This window comes from Desmodus rotundus, chromosome 1 (genome assembly GCF_022682495.2).
Source record: "Desmodus rotundus isolate HL8 chromosome 1, HLdesRot8A.1, whole genome shotgun sequence".
NCBI classification, from domain to species: domain Eukaryota; kingdom Metazoa; phylum Chordata; class Mammalia; order Chiroptera; family Phyllostomidae; genus Desmodus; species Desmodus rotundus.
The window spans coordinates 32,129,772-32,149,158 of NC_071387.1; the positions used below are offsets into that span (position 1 = coordinate 32,129,772).

The 19,387-nt window shown below is 41.0% G+C and overlaps 2 protein-coding genes across 2 annotated transcripts in view; one reads left to right on the forward strand and one right to left on the reverse strand.

The window, feature by feature from the left end:
* The window catches only part of PHF24 (PHD finger protein 24), a 189,489-nt gene that overhangs the window by 132,695 nt on the left and 37,407 nt on the right, over window positions 1-19,387 (reverse strand). The window lies entirely within an intron of this gene.
* On the forward strand, window positions 12,331-13,499 carry CCL21 (C-C motif chemokine ligand 21). The gene is made up of 4 exons (XM_024560266.4): window positions 12,331-12,488; window positions 12,590-12,710; window positions 12,826-12,996; window positions 13,077-13,499. Exons 1-4 carry the CDS (start codon window positions 12,422-12,424, stop codon window positions 13,108-13,110), a joined length of 393 nt encoding a protein of 130 aa, XP_024416034.1. The 5' UTR covers window positions 12,331-12,421; the 3' UTR covers window positions 13,111-13,499.

Below are 19,387 nucleotides of genomic sequence, written 5' to 3' on the forward strand. Positions count from 1 at the left end.
TGTCTGGACTGTAATCTTGTAAACTGAAAGGTCATGGGTTTGATTCCGAGTCAGAGCATATGCTTGGGTTGCGGGTTCGGTCCCCATTTGGGTTGTGTACATGCAAACTACACAGCCCATCTTGCAGACCCACACACACAAGCACAGTCCAAATTCATCCTTCAAAGCTGCTCTCCGCTCTAAATCCTCCTCAGCCACCTCAGACCAGGACAGTTTATCCTTTCTCTAAATTCCAGTTTCTCATTTCTGCCCCATTGCTTGCCCTTTAATTTAAAGGATAGTCTGGGATTCACTTGCATACATCTGATCTCAACAACTTGGCTGTGTGCTTTTAAAAAAATTCAAGGTCAGCAAGTGAGTTTCTGTCCTCCCCATCAGTCCCATTCTTCACCTGCACATCCTTCCTCATCCCCAAGTGTCCCCAGTTTACTGCAGAGCCCTGAGCCCCTAGCCCCTCTGACACAGCAGACGCAGCCTCTAAGGAAAGAGTAAACTAGATAGACACGCCCTGTCAAGGTAATGCTGGTGGGTGTTACCTCGATAATGTTTACATGGCCCTATGCTTACTACTTCCCACTGTAACCACTGTGTCAATGCTAATCTAAGGAGAACCCTAACTCTAACCAGAGAAGGATAACGATCCCTTTCATAATTTCAACCCTTCTCCTGCTAACTGGGTATATACCTGGACTCCAGTCCCTTCCAGACTCCCTCAGTGCCTTCCTCTGATGCCCCCACCTCCACTACATAGGTTCAGATACCTACAGACCAGCATGTGCCAAGACTTGCTGTTACCCTCCTGCTCTGAGAGGAGCTCTTTCCAGCCCTGGCTTTCTGCCCAGCGAGGTATCTATCCCAACAAAGCTCCCACGTTTTCCCTCCCTTCCCTCAGTGCCCCTAACTTAGGTTCTCAGCTTCAGGAGCAAGCAGGGAGGCCCAAATACCTCCAGGATAAAACATCTCCCTTAAGCTGGTCCACCATTACAGGCTCAAGTTCAGAAGTAAGGACTTACAGTAGATACTAACAAAAGCTTCTTGATTCAAAGAAAGTCAGTCAAGGATGGGATTAGGGGGCTGTAGACATCATCTGACAAGAGGTCTCCACTCCTATGATGGCATAATCAGAGGAAGGAGGCAGGATGTCTTGGGATAAGGGGGGAACCTGGGATTTTAGCAAAAGAAGCAGGACAGTCCCCAACTCTTCCCTGCCATGTTTTCTGTTTTTCCACAGGCTGTGCCAGGCCAGAAAGTTCCCTCCCTCAGGAAGGTTGGGGGTACATCACCCAGCTTCCTCTTCCCCCAAATCACTTTTATTCCCATCCAGAGTTTGAGATGGGAGCAAGATTGGCCCAGGTGGGTATTCCCAGCCCTACCCCACCAAATGCTTCAAAGTACCTGGACAATTTAGTAAAATTTTAGATCTTTTGTCTTTATTCAAAAGTTCTTTTTAAGATGGTCTAGGGCGGTGCCTCTATTTCTGTATCTTTAATATCCTCCTCACCTAGGAAAAGGAGGAAGAAGAGCAGATAGCCTCCCTCTCTCCCATCTACACAAGGGGATCCTCCTCTTCACAGATCAAGAATGTTGGAAGCAATAAACGCTATCTAGGTTTAAGCTTGAAGCACCTGGCTTCAGGAACAGTGCTCCTATCCTCTACATTTCACTCACCTATCAGTCTCCAGTTCAAATTCCCCCAAAACCAAACAGGAAACTGACCACCACCCCCAACCATGCTAAAAAGAAAGAGAAGAACTTGAAATTGCAGCTTTCAACTTTGAATAGTGCTGGACCCACAGACCTCAGTCCAATAATTGTTAATGGAATTGAGGATACAGCAGTGAAGGAAGTCCTGTATAAGATCTGTCTGTTTTGAAACCTCAGACTCAAGAGCTCAATTATCTCTCTCCTAATTCACTGAGATTCCAGCTGCTCTCCTCTGTGTGCTTTGGGATAAAATAACACATCCTCATCTCCAACCCAACAACATCCCCACCTCTGATCCCCATCTCCTCTGCGTCCCATCATTCCCTGATGCACACTCCTATCAAGGATTCTTCTGTCACTACCTTGTATCTGGTCCACCTTGTCCTGACTGAATCCCTTCCAATCCTTGTCCTCTCCACATCTCTCTATGGTCTCCTTATCCTCATATGAACTGTCCTTCAGAAAGCTGGGATAAGTCTAGGGGTGAGGGGCATGCTATCGAGTTTAGCACTCTGGGAACCAGATGTTGATCATGACTCTGGGGTCCCAATCTGGCTTTAAGCATAGATTCAAAATCATGACCCAATAATCCTCACACACCAGGCACAAGCATAAATTACAAATGGATAAAAGATTTAAAATGTTAAAAATTAAATAACAGGAATGACAGTATGCAAAATGACAAAGTAAGAAACTCAAGGGATTGGTCCCTCCATCAAGGCAACCAGTGAGCTGAAAAGAGCAACTGGAATTATCTACTTCAGAACCATGGGTTTGAACCTGACTGGACACTTATAACATCTTTCATAAGAGAGCATCATGTATGAGCTAGCTACTAACCAACACTGTAGGGATTTGGTTGGTTTGGTTGTTCTCTGAGGGACAGGTGAAGATATCTGCCTTGGTTGCAGCCTCCTTGGGCTGCAGCAGCTTCTAAAATGGCATTTGTCAAAATATTTAAAAGAACAAAATCCTTTTTGTGGGAGAAGGGAGATAAATATTTGTCAAGCCACTGGCTGGCTGCAGATGGAACAGAAACCTCAAGGAGCACACACAGTAAAGAGTACACATTTGGCAAAAATCATTTGGAGAAGTCAAAATGGATGGATGCAGCCTTTAACAAATATATACATACAACCACTTAGGAATGAAAGAATTGGATTTCCAGAGATATCACATTATATTTCTCAGAATGTTCAGTTCTCAACAAAAAATTACTGTACAAAGCATACAAAGAAATAGGAAAGTATGCCCATTCACAGGAAAAAGTACAATTTGACAGGAACAATCCCTAAGGAAGACCACACATTGGACATACTAGATGAACATGTTAAATTAACTGTCTTAAATATGCACAAAGAACTAAAGGAAAACCATGGGCAAAGAACTAAGGAAAATCTGGAAAATAATGTATGAATAAAATGGGATTAACAATGAAGAGATACAAATTATTTTTAAAAGGACCCAAACAAAAAATACTGGAACCACAAAATACAATAACTGAAACAAAAAAAATTCACTGAGGGAGTTCATCAATAAGTATGAGAAGGTGGAAGAAAGGATCAGCATTCTTGAAGATAAGCATACATTGAAATTATTGAGTCTAAGGAGCAGGGGAAAAAGATAAATTAAAATGAACACAGTCAGAGAGACATGTGCTATTGCATCAAACATACATCATCATCATGAGTCCCACAAGAAGAAAAGAGATAGAACAAGACAGAAGAAATTTTTAAAGAAATAATGGCTGAAAACATCACAAATCTGATGAAGGCACAAAACATACATATTCAAGGAGTTCACAAATTTTAAGCAACATAAGCTCAAAGATATTTACACCAAACACATTAAAGTCAAATTGCTGAAACTCTGAATTTTGAAATTTTGAAAGCAGCAAGAAGAAATGATTCATTATGTACATAGGATTCTCAATAAGATTAATGACTGATTTCTTCTCAGAAACCATGGAGGCCAAAAGGCAGTGGGATGAAATATTTAAAATCTTGAAAGAGAAAACTGTCAACCCAAAATTGTATATCTGGGCAAACTATTCTATAAGAATAGAGAAGAAATCAAGGTATTTCTAGATAAACAAAACAGAGGAAGTTCATCGCCAGTAGACCTTGCCTATGAGAAATGCTAAAATGAGTCCTTCAGCCTGAAATGAAATAACAGCAAATGGTAACTCAAAGGCATACAAAGAAACAAAAATCTCTGGTAAAAACTACTATATAGGTAAATATAAAAGATAGTATATTATACTTTTGGCTGTAACCTCTTTTTTTTCTATGTGATTTAAAAGGCAAATGTACCCCTAGCCAGTGTGGCTCAGTCAATTGAAGTGCCATCCCATAAACCAAAATGTGGTGGGTTCAATTCCCAGTCAGGGCACATGCCTGGGTTGTGGGATCCATCCCCATTTGGAGTGCATGCAAGAGGCAACTGATCAGTGTTTCTCTTTCACATTGATGTTTGTCTCCCTCTCTCTCCCTCCCTTCTCCTCTCTCTAAAATCAATGGGAATGTCCTGAGGTGAGAATTTTTAAAAAGGCAAATGCAGAAAACAAATATAAATCCATGTTAGTAGGCACACAATATATAAAAATGTAATCTGTGGCAATAGCAATATAAAGGAAGAAGATGTATAGGAGGCAGAGTGTTTGTAAACAACTGAAACTAAGTTGATATTATTCAAATTAAATCATTATAAATTTAAGATGTTAATTGTAATCCCCAAGGTAACTACTAAGAAAATAACCTTTAAAATATGCGGAAAAGAAAGAAGGAAATCAAGATGGAACACTACAAGAAATTAACTGAATACAAAGAAAGGCAGCAATGGAGGAAATGAGAGACAAGAATTATTTAAAACGTACAGAAGCCTGACCAGAGTAGCTCAGTTGATTGAGCATCATCCTACAGAGCCAAGGGTCACATGTTCAGTTCTTTATCAGGGCACATGCCTGTGTTGCAAGTCTGGTCCCCGGTTGAGAGTGTGTGAGAGGCAACTGATCAACGTTTCTCTCATACATTGATAGTGCTCTCTCCCTCTCTTTCTCCCTCCCTTACCCTCTCTCTAAAAGTGAATAAATAAAATCTTTTAAAAAATAAAATAAAATAAAATGTGCAGAAAGCAAATAGTTAAATAACAGAAATAAATCCTTTCTGTCCTGGCACAGCTTGAAGAAAAAGTGAGTATTTTAAACAGACTCACCTCTCCAATTAAAATACAGAGGACCCAGAGAAATATGAAGGTTGCTCAGCATCACTAGCCATCAGAGAGAAGCAAATTAAACCACAATGAGATACCACTTCACACCAGTCAGAATGGCCATCATAAACAAATCAACAGACAAGTGCTGGAGAGGTTGTGGAGAAAAGGGAACCCTAGTACACTGTTGGTGGGAATGTAGACTGGTGCAGCCACTGTGGAAAACAGTATGGAATTGCCTCAGAAAACTAAAAATGGAACTGCCTTTTGACCTGGCAATTCCACTGCTGAGACTATACCCTAAGAATCCTGAAACACCAGTTCAAAACAATCTATGCATCCCAATGTTAATAGCAGCACAATTTACAACAGCCAAGTGCTGGAAGCAACCTAAGCACCCATCGGTGAATGAGTGGATCAAAAAACTGTAGTACATTTACACAATGGAATACTAAGCAGCAGAAAGAAAGAAGGAGCTCCTACCCTTTGTGACAGCTTGGATGGATCTGGAGAGCATTATGCTAAGTGAAATAAACCAGGTGGTGAAAGACAAATACCATATGATCTCACCTATAAGTAGAACCTAATCAACAAAACAAACAAGCAAGCAAAATATAACCTGAGACATTGAAATAAAGAACAATCTGAGAGTAACAAGAGGGGAGGTGGGAGGGGATAATCTGGGGAAAAGGGGGAAGGGTTGTCAAGGAACATGTATAAAGGACACCTGGACAAAGCCAAAGGGGGATAGTATCAAGGGTGGGAGGTGGGGGTGGCTGGGGGGGGATGATGAGGGGAAAATGGAGGCAACTGTACTTGAACAACAATAAAATAATAATAATAATATTGAATTCCAACTATAATTGAAGAATAAACTATTAATAAATAATAAATATAAATTTTTAAAGTTTTGATGACTAAAAGGAAAGAGGAGATAATACAATTGATACCACAAAAATATAAAGGCTCATAAGAGACCAATATGAACAATCATGTGCCAACAAATTGGATAAACCTGGAAGATAGGATAAATTCCTAGAAACATATAACCTACCAAGACTAAATCATGAAGAAATAGGGAATTTGAACAGACATAACTGTAAGGATATTTAATCAGTAATCAAAAATCTCTCTGCCCTGGTGGGTATGTCCCAGTGGATTGAGCACTGGCCTGTGCTGGTCAGGGCACATACCTGGGTTGCAGGCCAAGTCTCCAGCTGGGGGCATGTAACAGGCAAGCAACAGATGTTTCTCTTGCTCATCGATGTTTCTCTCCCTCTCTTTCTCCCTCCCTTCCCCCTCTCTGAAAATAAATAAATAAATAAATAAAATATATTTTTAAAAATCTCCCAACAGAGCAAAGCCTAGGACAGATGGCTTCACTAGTAAATTCTATCCAACACTTAAGAAATAATACCAATTCGTATTCAACTCTTCCAAAAAATTGAAAAGGTAAGAACAGTCCCACACTCATTTTATGAGACCAGCATTACTCTGCTACCAAGCCCAGACAAGGATACCACAAAAAAAAAGAAAGTTATAGGCCAATATCCTCAATGGACATAGATGCAATAATCCTAAACAAATTACTAGCAAACCAAATTCAACAGCTCATTAAAAAAGTCATACACCATGCTCAAGGGAAATTTATCCTTGGAATGCAAAGGTGATTCATATCCTCAAATCAATACATGCAAAACACCACATTAACATAATGAAAGATAAAAGTTATATGATTATCTCAATAGATGCAGAAAAATAATTTGACAAAATTCAACATCCTTCCATGACAAAAACTCTCAACAAGTTAGGTATAGAAGGAAAGTACCTGAATATAATAAAGACCATATATGAGAAGCCTGCAGCCAACATCATACTCAACAGCAAAAAGTTGAAAGTTTTTCCTATTAGAACAGGAAAAAAACAAGGGTGCCTACTATCATCACTTCTATTCAACTTAGTACTGGAAGTCCTAGCCAGAGCAATTAGGCAGGAAAAAAATAAATTAAAAGGATCCAGATCAAAAAGGAGGAAGTCAAATTGTCTCTCTTTATAGATGCCATGATCTTAAATACAGAAAATGCCAAAAACCTGTTAAAATTAATAAACAAATTCAGTAAATTTGCAGGATACAACACAAACATACAAAAATCAGTTGTGATTTTATATACTACCAACAAACTATCTGAAGAGAAATAAGAAATAATCCCATTTACTATAGCATCAAAAACAATAAAATAGGAATAAATGTAACTAAGGTGAAAGACCTATACGCTGAAACCATAAAACATTGATGACAGAAGTTGAAGATAATAAATGGAAAGATATCCCATGTTCTTAGATTAAAATATAAATGGTGCTAAAACACCCATACTACCCAAGGTGATCTACAGATTCAGTATAATCCCTATCACAATTCCAAAGACATTTTTTCATAGAAATAGATAAGACCATCCCAAAATTCATACAGAATTACAAAGACCCCAAATAGCCAAAATGATCACAAGAAAGAAAAACAAAACTGGAGGTATAATATTCTGGATTTCAAACTACATTACAGAGCTATTGAAATCAAAATGGTATATACTGGCATGAAGACTGACACATAAACCAATGGAACAGAATAGAGTCCAGAAATAAGGCAACCCCATGCATATGTGGTCAACTAATCTTTGACAAGGCACCAAGAATACAAAATAGGGAAAAGATAGTCTCTTCAATAAATGGTGTTGGTAAAATTGGATAGCTACATGTGCAAGAATGAAACTGCACCCCTATTTTATATGGCTTGTAAAAATTAACTCAAACTGGATTAAAGACTTAAATATAAGACCTGAGACTGTAAAACTCCTAGAAGAAAACACTACAGAAAAACTCCTTGACATTAGTCTTTGCAATCATTTCTTTTTTTTTTAAATTTTTATTGTTATTCAATTACAGTTGTATGCCTTTTCTCCCCATCCCTCCACCCCACCCCAAAATCAAAGGTAACAAAAACAAACTAAACAACTTGGACTACATCAAACTAAAGAGCTTCTGCACAGCAAGGGAAACCATCAACAAAATAAAAAGGCAACACAGGAAAGGCAAGAAAATATTTACAAATTGTATACCTTATAGGGGATTAATACCTAAAATATATTTAAAACACATACAACAGCAAAAAAAAAAAAAAGGCAAAAATATATCTAACTAAAAAATGGGCAAAGAGCAACCCTACAACCAGCAGTGACAGTAGCAACCAACAGAATAGTAAAAGCAACAACAATCAAAGAATTCCTAGCCAGATAGAAAGAGAAAACCAGTCAGAAGTCATCTGAAGCCAAGAGATAAAGACTTATGCCCAAATTCCCCCTTTGGAGAAGATGGATGCATCCTTGTCCATGCCAGCTAATTGCCAGAAGCTTTCACTGTTTACAAATTGCATTGAAAAAATTGCCAATCTGAATGGTTTAAGTGATCCACAATAACAGATGTTTCATGGATTTTCTTGTTATTGGAATAAACATTCCATAGACACTACATAATCCCAGAAGCTGGAACCTATTTTAACCACAGTAATTGTCAAATGACAGAGAAAATATATAAATCACCTGTCTTAGTTTGATTATCCAAAGAAAATTATAGATATATGAGACCTGAACATTTTAAAAATACTTTAAAGCTCTTATGGAGTTAGAATTGAGATATCAAATAGAGAATCAGATTTTTTATAATTAAGAAAATAGGCAAAGGACCTGAGTAAGCAGTTTTCCAAAGAAGATACACAAATGGCCAATAGATATATAAAAAGATGTTCAACATGACTAATCATCAGAGAAATGCAAATCAAAACCACAATGAAATATCAGTTTCACACCTGTTAGGATGACTGTTACCAAAAAGTCAAGAGATAACAAATGTTGCAGAGGGTGTGGAGAAAAGGAAAACCTTGTACATTGTTGATGAGAATATAAACTGATAAGCATTATGGAAAACAGGATGGAATGTTCTCAAAAAATTAAGTATAGAAATACCATATGATCCAGCAATCCCACCATCTACGTATACGAGTATATCCAAAGGAAATAAAACCACTACCTTGAAGTGATATCTTTACTTCCTGTTCATTGTACCATTATTCACAATAGCTAACATATGGAAACGAACTAAGTGTCTATCAACAGATGACTAGATTTTTAAAAAAAGTAATATATATACAATGGGATATTATTCAACCTTTAAAAAGAAGGAAATTCTTTTTTAAAATATATTTTATTGATTATCCTATTGCAGTTGTCCCATTTTCCCCTTTATTCCCCTCCAACCTGCACACCCCCTCCCCCCTCCCTTAGTTCATGTCCATGGGTCATACATATAAGTTCTTTGGCTTCTACATTTCCTATACTATTCTTAACCTCCCCCTGTTTATTTTCTACCTACCATTTATGCTTCTTATTCCCTGTACCTTTTCTCCAAGTCACCCTTCCCCTTCCCCACTGATAACTCTCCATGTGATCTCCATTTCTGTGATTCTGTTCCTGTTCTAGTTGTTTTCTTAGTTCCTTTTTTATTTTTGTTTTTTTTAGGCTCAGTTCTTTTTTTTTTAATTTATTTTTATTCAGTTACAATTGTCTGCATTTTCTCCCCATCCCAGCCAGTCCCACCTTCCTCCCCCACCTCTACCCTCCCCCTTGATTTTGTCCTTGTGTCCTTTACAGTACTTCCTATAGACTCCTCTCCCCACTATCCCCTCCCCACTCCCCTCTGGCTATTGTTACAATGTTCTTAATTTCAATGTCTCTGGTTATATTTTGTTTGCTTTTTTCTTTTGTTGATTATGTTCCAGTTAAAGGAACTGATCACATGGTATTTGTCCCTCACCGCCTGGCTTATTTCACTTAGCATAATGCTCTCCAGTTTTAGGCTCAGTTCTTGATAGCTGTGAGTTTGTTGTCATTTTACTGTTCATATTTTTTATCTTTTTCTTTTTAGATAAGTCCCTTTAACATTTCATATAATAAGGGCTTGGTGATGATGACCTCTTTAACTTGACCTTACCTGGGAAGTACTTTATCTGCCCTCCCATTCTAAATGATAGCTTTGCTGGATAAAGCAATCTTGGATGTAGGTCCTTGCCTTTCGTGACTTTGAATACTTCTTTCCAGTCCCTTCTTGATTGCAAGGTTTCTTCTGAGAAATCAGTTGATAGCTTTTAGGGCACTCCTTTGTAGGTAACTGTCTTCTTTTCTCTTGCTGCTTTTAAGATTCTCTCCTTGTCTTCAATCTTGGCTAATGTAATTATGATGTGCCTTAGTTTGTGCTTCCTTGGGTCCAACTTGTTTGGGACTCTCTGGGCTTCCTGGAGTGCCTGGAAGTCTATTTCCTTGGCCAGATTGGGGAAGTTCTCCTTCATTATTTGTTCAAATAAGTGTTCAATTTCTCGCTCTTCCTCTTCTCCTTCTGGCACCCCTATTATTTGGATGTTGGAACATTTAAAGTTGTCCTGGAGGTTCCTAAGACTCTCCTCATTTTTTTAAATTCTTGTTTCTTCATTCTGTTCTGATTCAGTGTTTATTTATTCCTTCTGGTCCAAACCATTGATTTGAGTCCAGGTTTCCTTCCCTTCACTGTTGGTTCCCTGTGCATTTTCCTTTATTTCACCTGTCATATCCTTCACTTTTTCCTCTATTTTGCAACCATACTCAACCAATTCTGTGAGCATCCTGATTACCAGTGTTTTGAACTGTGCATCTGATAGGTTGGCTATCTCTTCATCACTTAGTTGTATTTTTTCTGGAGCTTTGATCTGTTCTTTCATTTGGGGCTTTTTTTTTTTTTCTTGATCTCAGCGCACCTGTTACGTATAAGGGGCAGAGCCTGAGGTCTTTACCTGGGCAGGGCAACCCACTTCACTGTGTTGTGGTGCTGTATGTGGGGGAGGGGTCTGAGGGAAAACAATGTCACTTACTTGGCTGTCTTCCAGTCACTTCCTCTGCTACCCACAAGCATGTGGTGCTGATTCCCAGGTGGGTGGGTTTGTGTACATTCTAGGACCTTGTGGGTCTCTCCAATGAACTCTCCTGTGAGACTGGGAGTTTCTTCTGCTGCCTCAACAGCCGCAGGTTTTCTCAGTCAGAGGTTTTGAGACTTTATTTCCCTGCACTGGAACCCTGGGTTGCGCAGTCTGTCTCACTCCCCACTTGTTCCTCCCAGTTTATCTGCACAGAAATGTGGGACCACCTGCTGCACCAGCCACTGCCTCACCCAGTCCACCAACTGCCACCTTGCTGTGAGTCCTCTCTGTCCCGGCTGCCCATCTCTGCCCCTCCTACCAGTGTGGATGAATGTTTCTTCTTTAGCTCCTTGGTTGTCAGACTTCCATACAGTTTGATTTTCTGTCAGTTCTGGTTGTTTTTGTTTTCAAATTTGTTGTTGTCCTTCTTTTGGTTGTGCAAGGAGGCACAGTGTATCTACCTACGCCTCCATCTTGGCCAGAAGTTAAAAAAAAAAAAAGAAGGAAATTCTGTCATTTCCAACAACATGGATAAAACCAGAAAGCATTATTCTAAGTGAAATAAGCCAAATAGAGGAATATAAACACTATATGGTATCACTTATATGTGGAATTTTTTTTTAAGTCAAACACATAGAAACAGTAGAATGGTGGTTGTTGGGGCTGGAAGGTGGGGAAAATGGGGAGAAGCTGGACAAAGAATACAAACTCTCAGTATGCTTTGACTTCTAAGGATTAAATGTACAGCATGGTGACTACAGTTAATAATACTATATTGTATACTTGAAATTTGCTAAAAAAGTAGATCATAAGCATTCTCACTGCACACACATGCACACACACACGAAAGAAAAAGGTAACTATGTAAAGTAATGGGGGAGTTAATTATCTTGACTGTGGTAATTATTTCACAATGTATATGTGTATCAAATCACCTTGTACACTTAAATTATATATAATTTTATTCATCAGTTATACCTCAATAAAGCTGGAGGAAAAACAGAGGAAATCTTCATGGCCTTGGATTTGGCAAGGGTTTCTTAAATATGACACTTAAACCACAGGCAACAAAAGAAAAAACAGATAAACTGGACTTCAAAATGTTTAAATTTTGTGCATCAACGGACCCTATCTAAAAAGTGAATAAACAAAACATAGAATGAGAGGAAGTGAAGAGAAAAGGAAATCTCAGTGTCCCTGCACTGAAATGTGGATCACCACCGCCTGTCAACCGTCCAGAACGCAGACTTAATGGTGTTTCAGAATGGCAAAATCAGAATTCGAACAGCTGCTTGCGCATTCAGTGTCAAAGACCTATGAACTCAGGACTGGATACTTCTGCCAAATCCAAACGGAAAAGGACGATCCCTATCTTTTGATAGGGGGAGTGAAAATATCCGCCTGCATAAATAAGCAGCTGACCAGTCCCAGCCCACACACTCCAGGACCCCCAATTTGCAGCTGTCCACCTTACCCATAGCTCTGGCCTCATACTCACCCTCTACGATAGCCATGGCTCAGTCACTGGCTCTAAGCATCTTGGTCCTGGTCCTGGTCTTCTGCATCCCCTGGACCCAAGGTATCAAGGAGGAATCTGCCTAGGATGGGGGAAAGGTGCTGGAGAGGCCTGGCTGAGAGCCTATAAGTAGCCCCTGACTCCCTGTGAACCCCACCCTGCAGGCAGTGATGGAGGAGCACAGGACTGTTGCCTCAAGTACAGCGTAAGGAAGATTCCCACTCAGCTCGTCCGCAGCTACCGGAAGCAGGAGCCAAGCATGGACTGCCCCATCCCAGCTATCCTGTGAGTCAGTGCAAGGGGGTGGGTGCAGATCAGTGGATTGGGCATGGTGGGCGCAGCTTAGTGGATTGGGAATGGTGGGCAACACTAGGACAAGCTTATTAATACCCATTCCCAGGTTCTCACCTCGGAAGTGCTCTCAGCCACAACTATGTGCAGACCCTAAGGAGGCCTGGGTGCAGCAGCTGATGCAGCATCTGGACAAGTCATCAGCCCGACAGAAATCAGTCCAGCACTGTAAGAAGAACAAGTCTAGCAAGAAGAAAAAGGGCTCCAAAGGATCTAAGAGGTGAGAAAACTGAAGGGATGGGGGAGGGAAGTAAAGAAGAGCCTCTATCAGTCCTTCAAACTCTTCTTCTCCCCTCCCAGGACTGAACAGACACAGACCCCAAAAAAGCCATAGCCATCTGACCAGCCTGGAGCCCAGGAGGCCCTCATCAGCCTCACCAGGGTTTGGAGCCCCAATCCAAGGGGTAAGAAGCAGTCTAGGAGAGAAAAAGGACTCAGGGGCCCCAGAGCAGTCCCTCTACCCCCATACTGGCCTTGCCTCACCACTTCTCTCGCTTCAGCCTTCTGTATTTGCAGCCCCACCCCCATGGCTGAGTTGCCCACATCAGGCCAGGCCCAGAGAGGCAGAGGAGGGAATGTGAGAGGAGGCAGCAGGACTGTCCCCTCTGAGGAAAGTCACCCAGGACCCTGGACCTGACCCTGTACCCCGCAGCACCCCACCTCTTCCTTAAAAATATGATTTATACATAACTGAATAAAAAGCTGTTCTGGCCTCCTACCCAAGTATCTGTTCTTGTGTGTTTGTGTCCATGGGGAAGCCAGTATCACTAAGGGGTAGGGTCAAGAGCTCAAGATGGCAAATTCTATGTTCTTACCTACCCTAAGAATTTCCTCCCATCCCAGGTGCCCAGACCTATGGGCAGTAAAAGGGAAGTTGACAGGTAGGGTGGAAACTTGGCTGCTCCTGGTCTCTGAGAAATTTCTGCCAATAAAGAGATGGTGGGCCAAGGGCACACACGCCACCCCCACAATGGCTCTGCAGGCCTCTGAGACCCTGAAGAGATCCTTTCCGTAATTATGTGCAGCATTCTCTCACTCCCAGCTGTACCAGAGACTGCCTCCCCCTTTCGTTGGGGCCTACTGAATGCAAACCTCCAAGTACCTCTTTGGGAGGGTCCCCAGGTAGGAGGCTGGAGCCTGGGCCTACTTGTAACACAAGAAAACACAATCCACTGAAACCTAACCTATGCAGAGTTCCAGCCCTGGGAGCCCTTCAGAGCCTACATTCCCTCCCCAAAACCCCGAAAACCCAAGAGGACTTCCTTCTGTCCCAATCAATAAAGCGGGGTCCCTGTCCTCTCCTCTTTGTTTATTGCAGCTGTGTGCTCTCTATTCCTATCTGGGCTTCTTGACTTCCTCAGCTTCCTTCCAATTGGGAGGGTATCTTCCCCTTCCCTTCTTTTCTCCTCTTTCCCCTGGCTGGGGCCCAGGGTACTTTAATCTCCTGATACCAAAGACTAAGTCTTCTGTGGCAGGTTTTTGGAACCCCAGAACTCAGATGTAAATCAGGCTCCTCTCCTCTCCAAGAAGATGTCTGCCTGGCTCTCTTCCTCCTTTCCTCCCCAGAGAAGAGATTCTCCTATTCCCCCTTCACCCGTAGGTAGGGAGAGGGAAAACCATCAGATGGGGCCAGGACCTGTGGGAAAGAAGGAAACAGATCCTGAGATGGGGGCAAGAAGCTGAAGGTGGCTGCCCCACCACCTTTTTCTTCCTCAGGAGACAGCATGCCACAGCACTCACCACTTATAAAGTCTTTAAAGTGTTTGTTGTCTGCTCCTGCTGAGGCTAGTGAAGACAGTGGTTCTTCCATACCTATCCTTATGCAGCAGGTGTGATCTTAGTCTACAAACATAGATGGGCAAGAATTTTAAAATGTTCTTTCAATGAAGTTGATTCCTACTTCAAATCCCTACACTAAAGTGCTGCTGAGAAATTCAGCATCAGGCACTCCTGGGATCCCATCTGCCAAGGGCTATGCAAATGTCATAGAAACACCAAGGCACAAGGGAGCCTTCTCACGTGCCCCCTACCCATCCTATCACTGGACATGAGTCTCACCAGTAAATGCCATGGCCCCTGTGATTCCAGCAGGTATGACTCTCCAGGTCCTGGACTCTCAAACACTTAGCTCTTTTATTTATTTATTTATTCATTTTTTGAGACATGAAAATTCAGTTATGAAAACGAAACCTCTGGGCTCAGAACTGGTTTCCCCAGAAACACCCCAGAGCTGTCTACTCAGGTCCTGCAACTTGCTTCATCACAGCCAAGGACTAGAGCCCAATTGCCCACGCTGACTGGACCTACATACCAATTCCCTCCACTGTCTTAAAAATCTCTCTCCAAAACCCTCTTTGTCCCCAGCCCCTTCAAAGCATAACCTCTTTCCAGATTTGCTTTTAACTTTTAAGAAGGCAGACAGGCCTTTGACATCAGGATGCCTCTAACTGTCAGCCCTGTCAAAACCCCTGCTTGCTCTAAATCGGGGGTGTTCAACCTTTTGGCGTATCTGGGCCACACTGGAAGAAGAGCTGTCTTGGCCCACACATTAACACTAACGAACACACACTAACAAAAACAAACACTAACGAAAACAAAAAAAATCTCATAACGTTTTAAGTTAATTTATGATTTTGGGCCACATTCATAGCCATCCTGGGCCACATGAGACCTGTGAGCTGCGGGTTGTACACCCCTGCCCTACATAGAAAAGAAAAAGATAAGCAGAACAAATAAAACTTGTATTTCACTAAATTATCCTGCTACACTTGCATGCCTGGTATTGCCTCAAGCCCTGACCTGGGTAAGCATGCAGTACGTTATTTACTCCATCAGAGAATAAACAGTCCCTCTCCTTGTCTACTTTCATCTTTGACAATGTTGTCCTGTTCTTTCTTCTTTCTGTAAGATGCGTGATTCAAAAAAAAATTGAATAATACATACTCATAGTTTAAAAATACCAAAAGGTTTATTCTGCCCTGGCTGGTGGGGCTCAGTGGATTGAGCGCCAGCCTGCAAATCAAAGGGTCGCCTGTTTGTTTCCCAGTCAGGGCACATGCCTGGGTTGCGGGCCAGGTCAGTTCCCCAGTAGGGGGGTGCGTGAGAGACAACCACACATTGATGTTTCTCTCCCTCTTTTTCTCCCTTCCTTCTCCTCTGTCTAAAATAAATAAAGGAAACTTTTTTTTAAGTCTTATTCTGAATAGTATCCATTTACTGCAACTTTTAACACTTAAGCTACTTCTTTGAGGAGTTAGCGCCATATTTCTAAATGTTTTGTTCATACTTCTATTTCTCTTTTTTATTTTTTAATTTATTGATTTTAGAGAAAGAGAAAGAGAAACATCAATTCGTTGTTCCACTTTTTCATGCATGCATTGGTTGACCCTTGTAAGTGCCCTGATCAGAGAACCCACACCCTTGGCGTATGTGGAGATGCTCTAGCCACCTGAGCTACCGGACAGGGCCTATACCTCTGTTTCTTGATTTATCTACTTTAAACATTACCAATTGACTGCATAGCATTAAAGAAAAATGGAGAGATAGCTCTTTTACCAACTCTCATCTCCTGTCACTCTATCCTCTAAATATAGTTATACCACTATAGTTGGATCATGATCAGAATTTACATTATTATGACCATGTAAATGTTGTTCACTGCAGAACAAAGTAGTGGACTACACTTACTTTCCTTTGCCACTCAGCTTTTTGTTTTTCTTAAAAGTTCTAACTGTTCTTCCTTTAGAAAAAAAAAACACCTCTATTTACCATTATCAAAGCCTCAATATTTTTCAAATGCTTCATTATATTAGGATTAAAGACTTAATATTTAAAATATATGCAATAAAAGAAAATAAAGGTATGTTTATAGCCTTTGAAGTAGAAAAGAACTTCTTAAACAAGACCTAAAACATAAATCATAAGGGAAAAGATCAACACCATTAAATTCAAAGACAAACAGGAGTTCAGGGCAAATATGGCAGATTAAACGCATACAGTTATATTCACTCCTTCCTGGGCCCCATGTAAAACTACAGCAATGTTCTCATGTGTGTTTGTGTGTATAGACACAAAACCCACAAGGACCTGAATGAGGAACGAGATAAAGCTGACTTTCCAGAAGACTGCTGCTTAGACGAGTAAATATTTAAGTAAAAATGGGTATAAAGGAAAGCAAAAAACAAAATTATAAATCTTGAGGACTTCTAATGGCTTGCTCATGCATACAGTAAAAATATTTTACTATATACCAGGAGTGTTCAACAGGAACACAATGAATGGCTTCTACTAGAAATATAAAGACAAAAAAAGAAAAAATCCTAAGGATTAACCGGCCCCCAAATTTACAAAATCTTCATCCCCCAAACATAGAAATTCATTGTAATCCCTGAATCCTGAGTTTTCCTTTATCACTGAAGCATTTCATTGCTTTAAAACTGAGTCATTGCTATCTTCTAAAAATAAGTTACCCTGAGGGCCATCCACATCCCTTTAGTCTTTTAGTCTTTAAATGATTTTACCAGCATCTCTTCCATGAAATAGCACACATACACTTCTGAAAGGGTGGGCCAGCTCCTTCTTACCAGTATGCCCCAGAATCTGAAGACTCCTGCTTCCCCTGGCTCACTCCTTCTTTGTGAATCCTTTAAAGTTTAAAGGCCTCTTTGAGATAAATGTAAAGAATGACTCAGGCTAAGATCTCTCAGAATTACTGATCATAGAAACATCTTAACCTGAGTCATGAACCTGAAACTAATTCTAAACTAAGCAACCCGATTTCTTAACACTTCGCCCACAACCCCCCCATGATATTTGTGCCACACTTTGGCTAGACGCTATTTCATTCTTTACTCATCAGTCCAGCCCTTTAGAGTGACATGATCACCAAGGATTGCTAGATATCTTCCTTTAAGAAAGTAAAAATGGGTACAGTATGGGACTTCCAGAACAGCACCCCTGACATACTCAGCATCTTCCGCCTTGTTTTATGGCACAGAAAGGTCAGAGGGATAGAGTCCATACTTGTTATTTATGAAAGTGAGGCAGGAGATAGTCAGGGAGGAGGAAACTCTGGAGGTGCCCCAGGGCTAAGATAAAGGACGTCCACACAGGACGGAGACCCTCCCTGTTCTAAGAACGGTTGTTCCTGCTTTCTGGAAAGGCACTGAATTATGGTGACTCCTGAATGCATCTGCACAAAAGATGCCACATGACCCCTGCTTCATTATAATAGTATTATAATAAATCAACATTGTGCTACCCCCTTCTCAGGTGGCCAATCAAGAAAAATCATGGGAGATCACATGCGCAGTAGCTTTAAAGTAATACAACTATTTGTACATGCATAATAAAAGCCTGCCAAAACTAGCCAGGAAATATTTGCCCTATAAGGATAGAATCCCTCCAGCCCCAGAGGTCATTCTCTCTGCTCGGAGTTGGCCTGCTCCCATGTTCTGTGGAGTGTACTATCCTTAATAAACCTGCTGTCTTTCTGCTATAAACTCTGTGTGTTTGGTTCAACTCTTTGTCCACAATCACCAAGAACCTGGTTACCTGTGCCCACTTTGACAAAAGCTCAAATTAATTTGTTTCCTAGCTTTAATCGTGCGCCTATGAACATGTCTTCAGCTTAAGCTGACCGCTTTTGTGAAATTCTTTTTCTTTCCCAAACATCCAGGTGTTATTTCTCCTTGTATTTTGGGACAAAAGGATGCTGTTTTGTTAAAAACCGTCAATGCTCCTGTCATTTAGCCTCAATGTTGACCAATGTAATTGCCATTTTTGTGGATGCTGAAATTGCCTGCTTTCTTCTTCTGACGCCTGTATTTGCAATTCTTCTAGTCCTGTCTGCTCTAGAATTCCCCTACACAGACTATGTCATCTATGTCAAAAACCTGAAAACTTCGTTGTCCTCAAGACACTCATTTCTCAGATGGTGGCAAACGAAAACACCTGCAGGAAACCCTGCTGCCATGTTCTTGAAGACTTTTGCTTTAGAGCCATGGATTGTGCTAATAATAAATTTCAATCCAATATTAAGAGAATAACAGAACTCCTTTTCTGATCACCTGAACAGCCAGCGCCAACTTCGGTTCAGAATACACCCCTCACCCCGCACAGTGTGACATGCTCCACCTGGCTGAAATACTCATTGCCCTGCGCCGCCACCAGGAGGCAGCATCGTCGCTGCGGTCTTCTGTGGGCTAAAAGCAAACAGCAGGCTTGTGGGTTGAATTTCTGTTATGTCCTTCATCTTTCTGGGATCCGTTTTTTGTTTGTTTATGTTTGTCTCCATTTTATTTTTTTACATTTTTGTAGGGTTTTATTTTTATTTTGTCCTCAAATGTGTCCCACAGGTCTAGTATTTTCCTGTGTCCATCGATGAGCAGGACAAACTTGTTTCCTGCCTCTGTCCACTTTATCCTCCCGCACCGAGCATCGCACCCAGGCATAGTCAGGCTCTCAACAAACCTCGGCTGAATAAAGAAAGCTTTTCTTAGAGTTAACAATGTACTTAAGTGCTTTTAGGCAACAATTGGGTGCCGGTTATTTACTCAGCGAAGGAAGTGCCGGAAGTGCCGGAGGTGATGTGAACTTCCTTTAGTCTTTAA

Bases quoted from the DNA above. Each gene is read 5' to 3' on its own strand.
- CCL21 (XM_024560266.4), top strand. From the start codon at position 12,422: ATGGCTCAGTCACTGGCTCTAAGCATCTTGGTCCTGGTCCTGGTCTTC. The intron at 12,489-12,589 runs GTATCAAGGAGG...CCCACCCTGCAG, and splicing joins CTGCATCCCCTGGACCCAAG to GCAGTGATGGAGGAGCACAG. The intron at 12,711-12,825 runs GTGAGTCAGTGC...ACCCATTCCCAG, and splicing joins TGCCCCATCCCAGCTATCCT to GTTCTCACCTCGGAAGTGCT.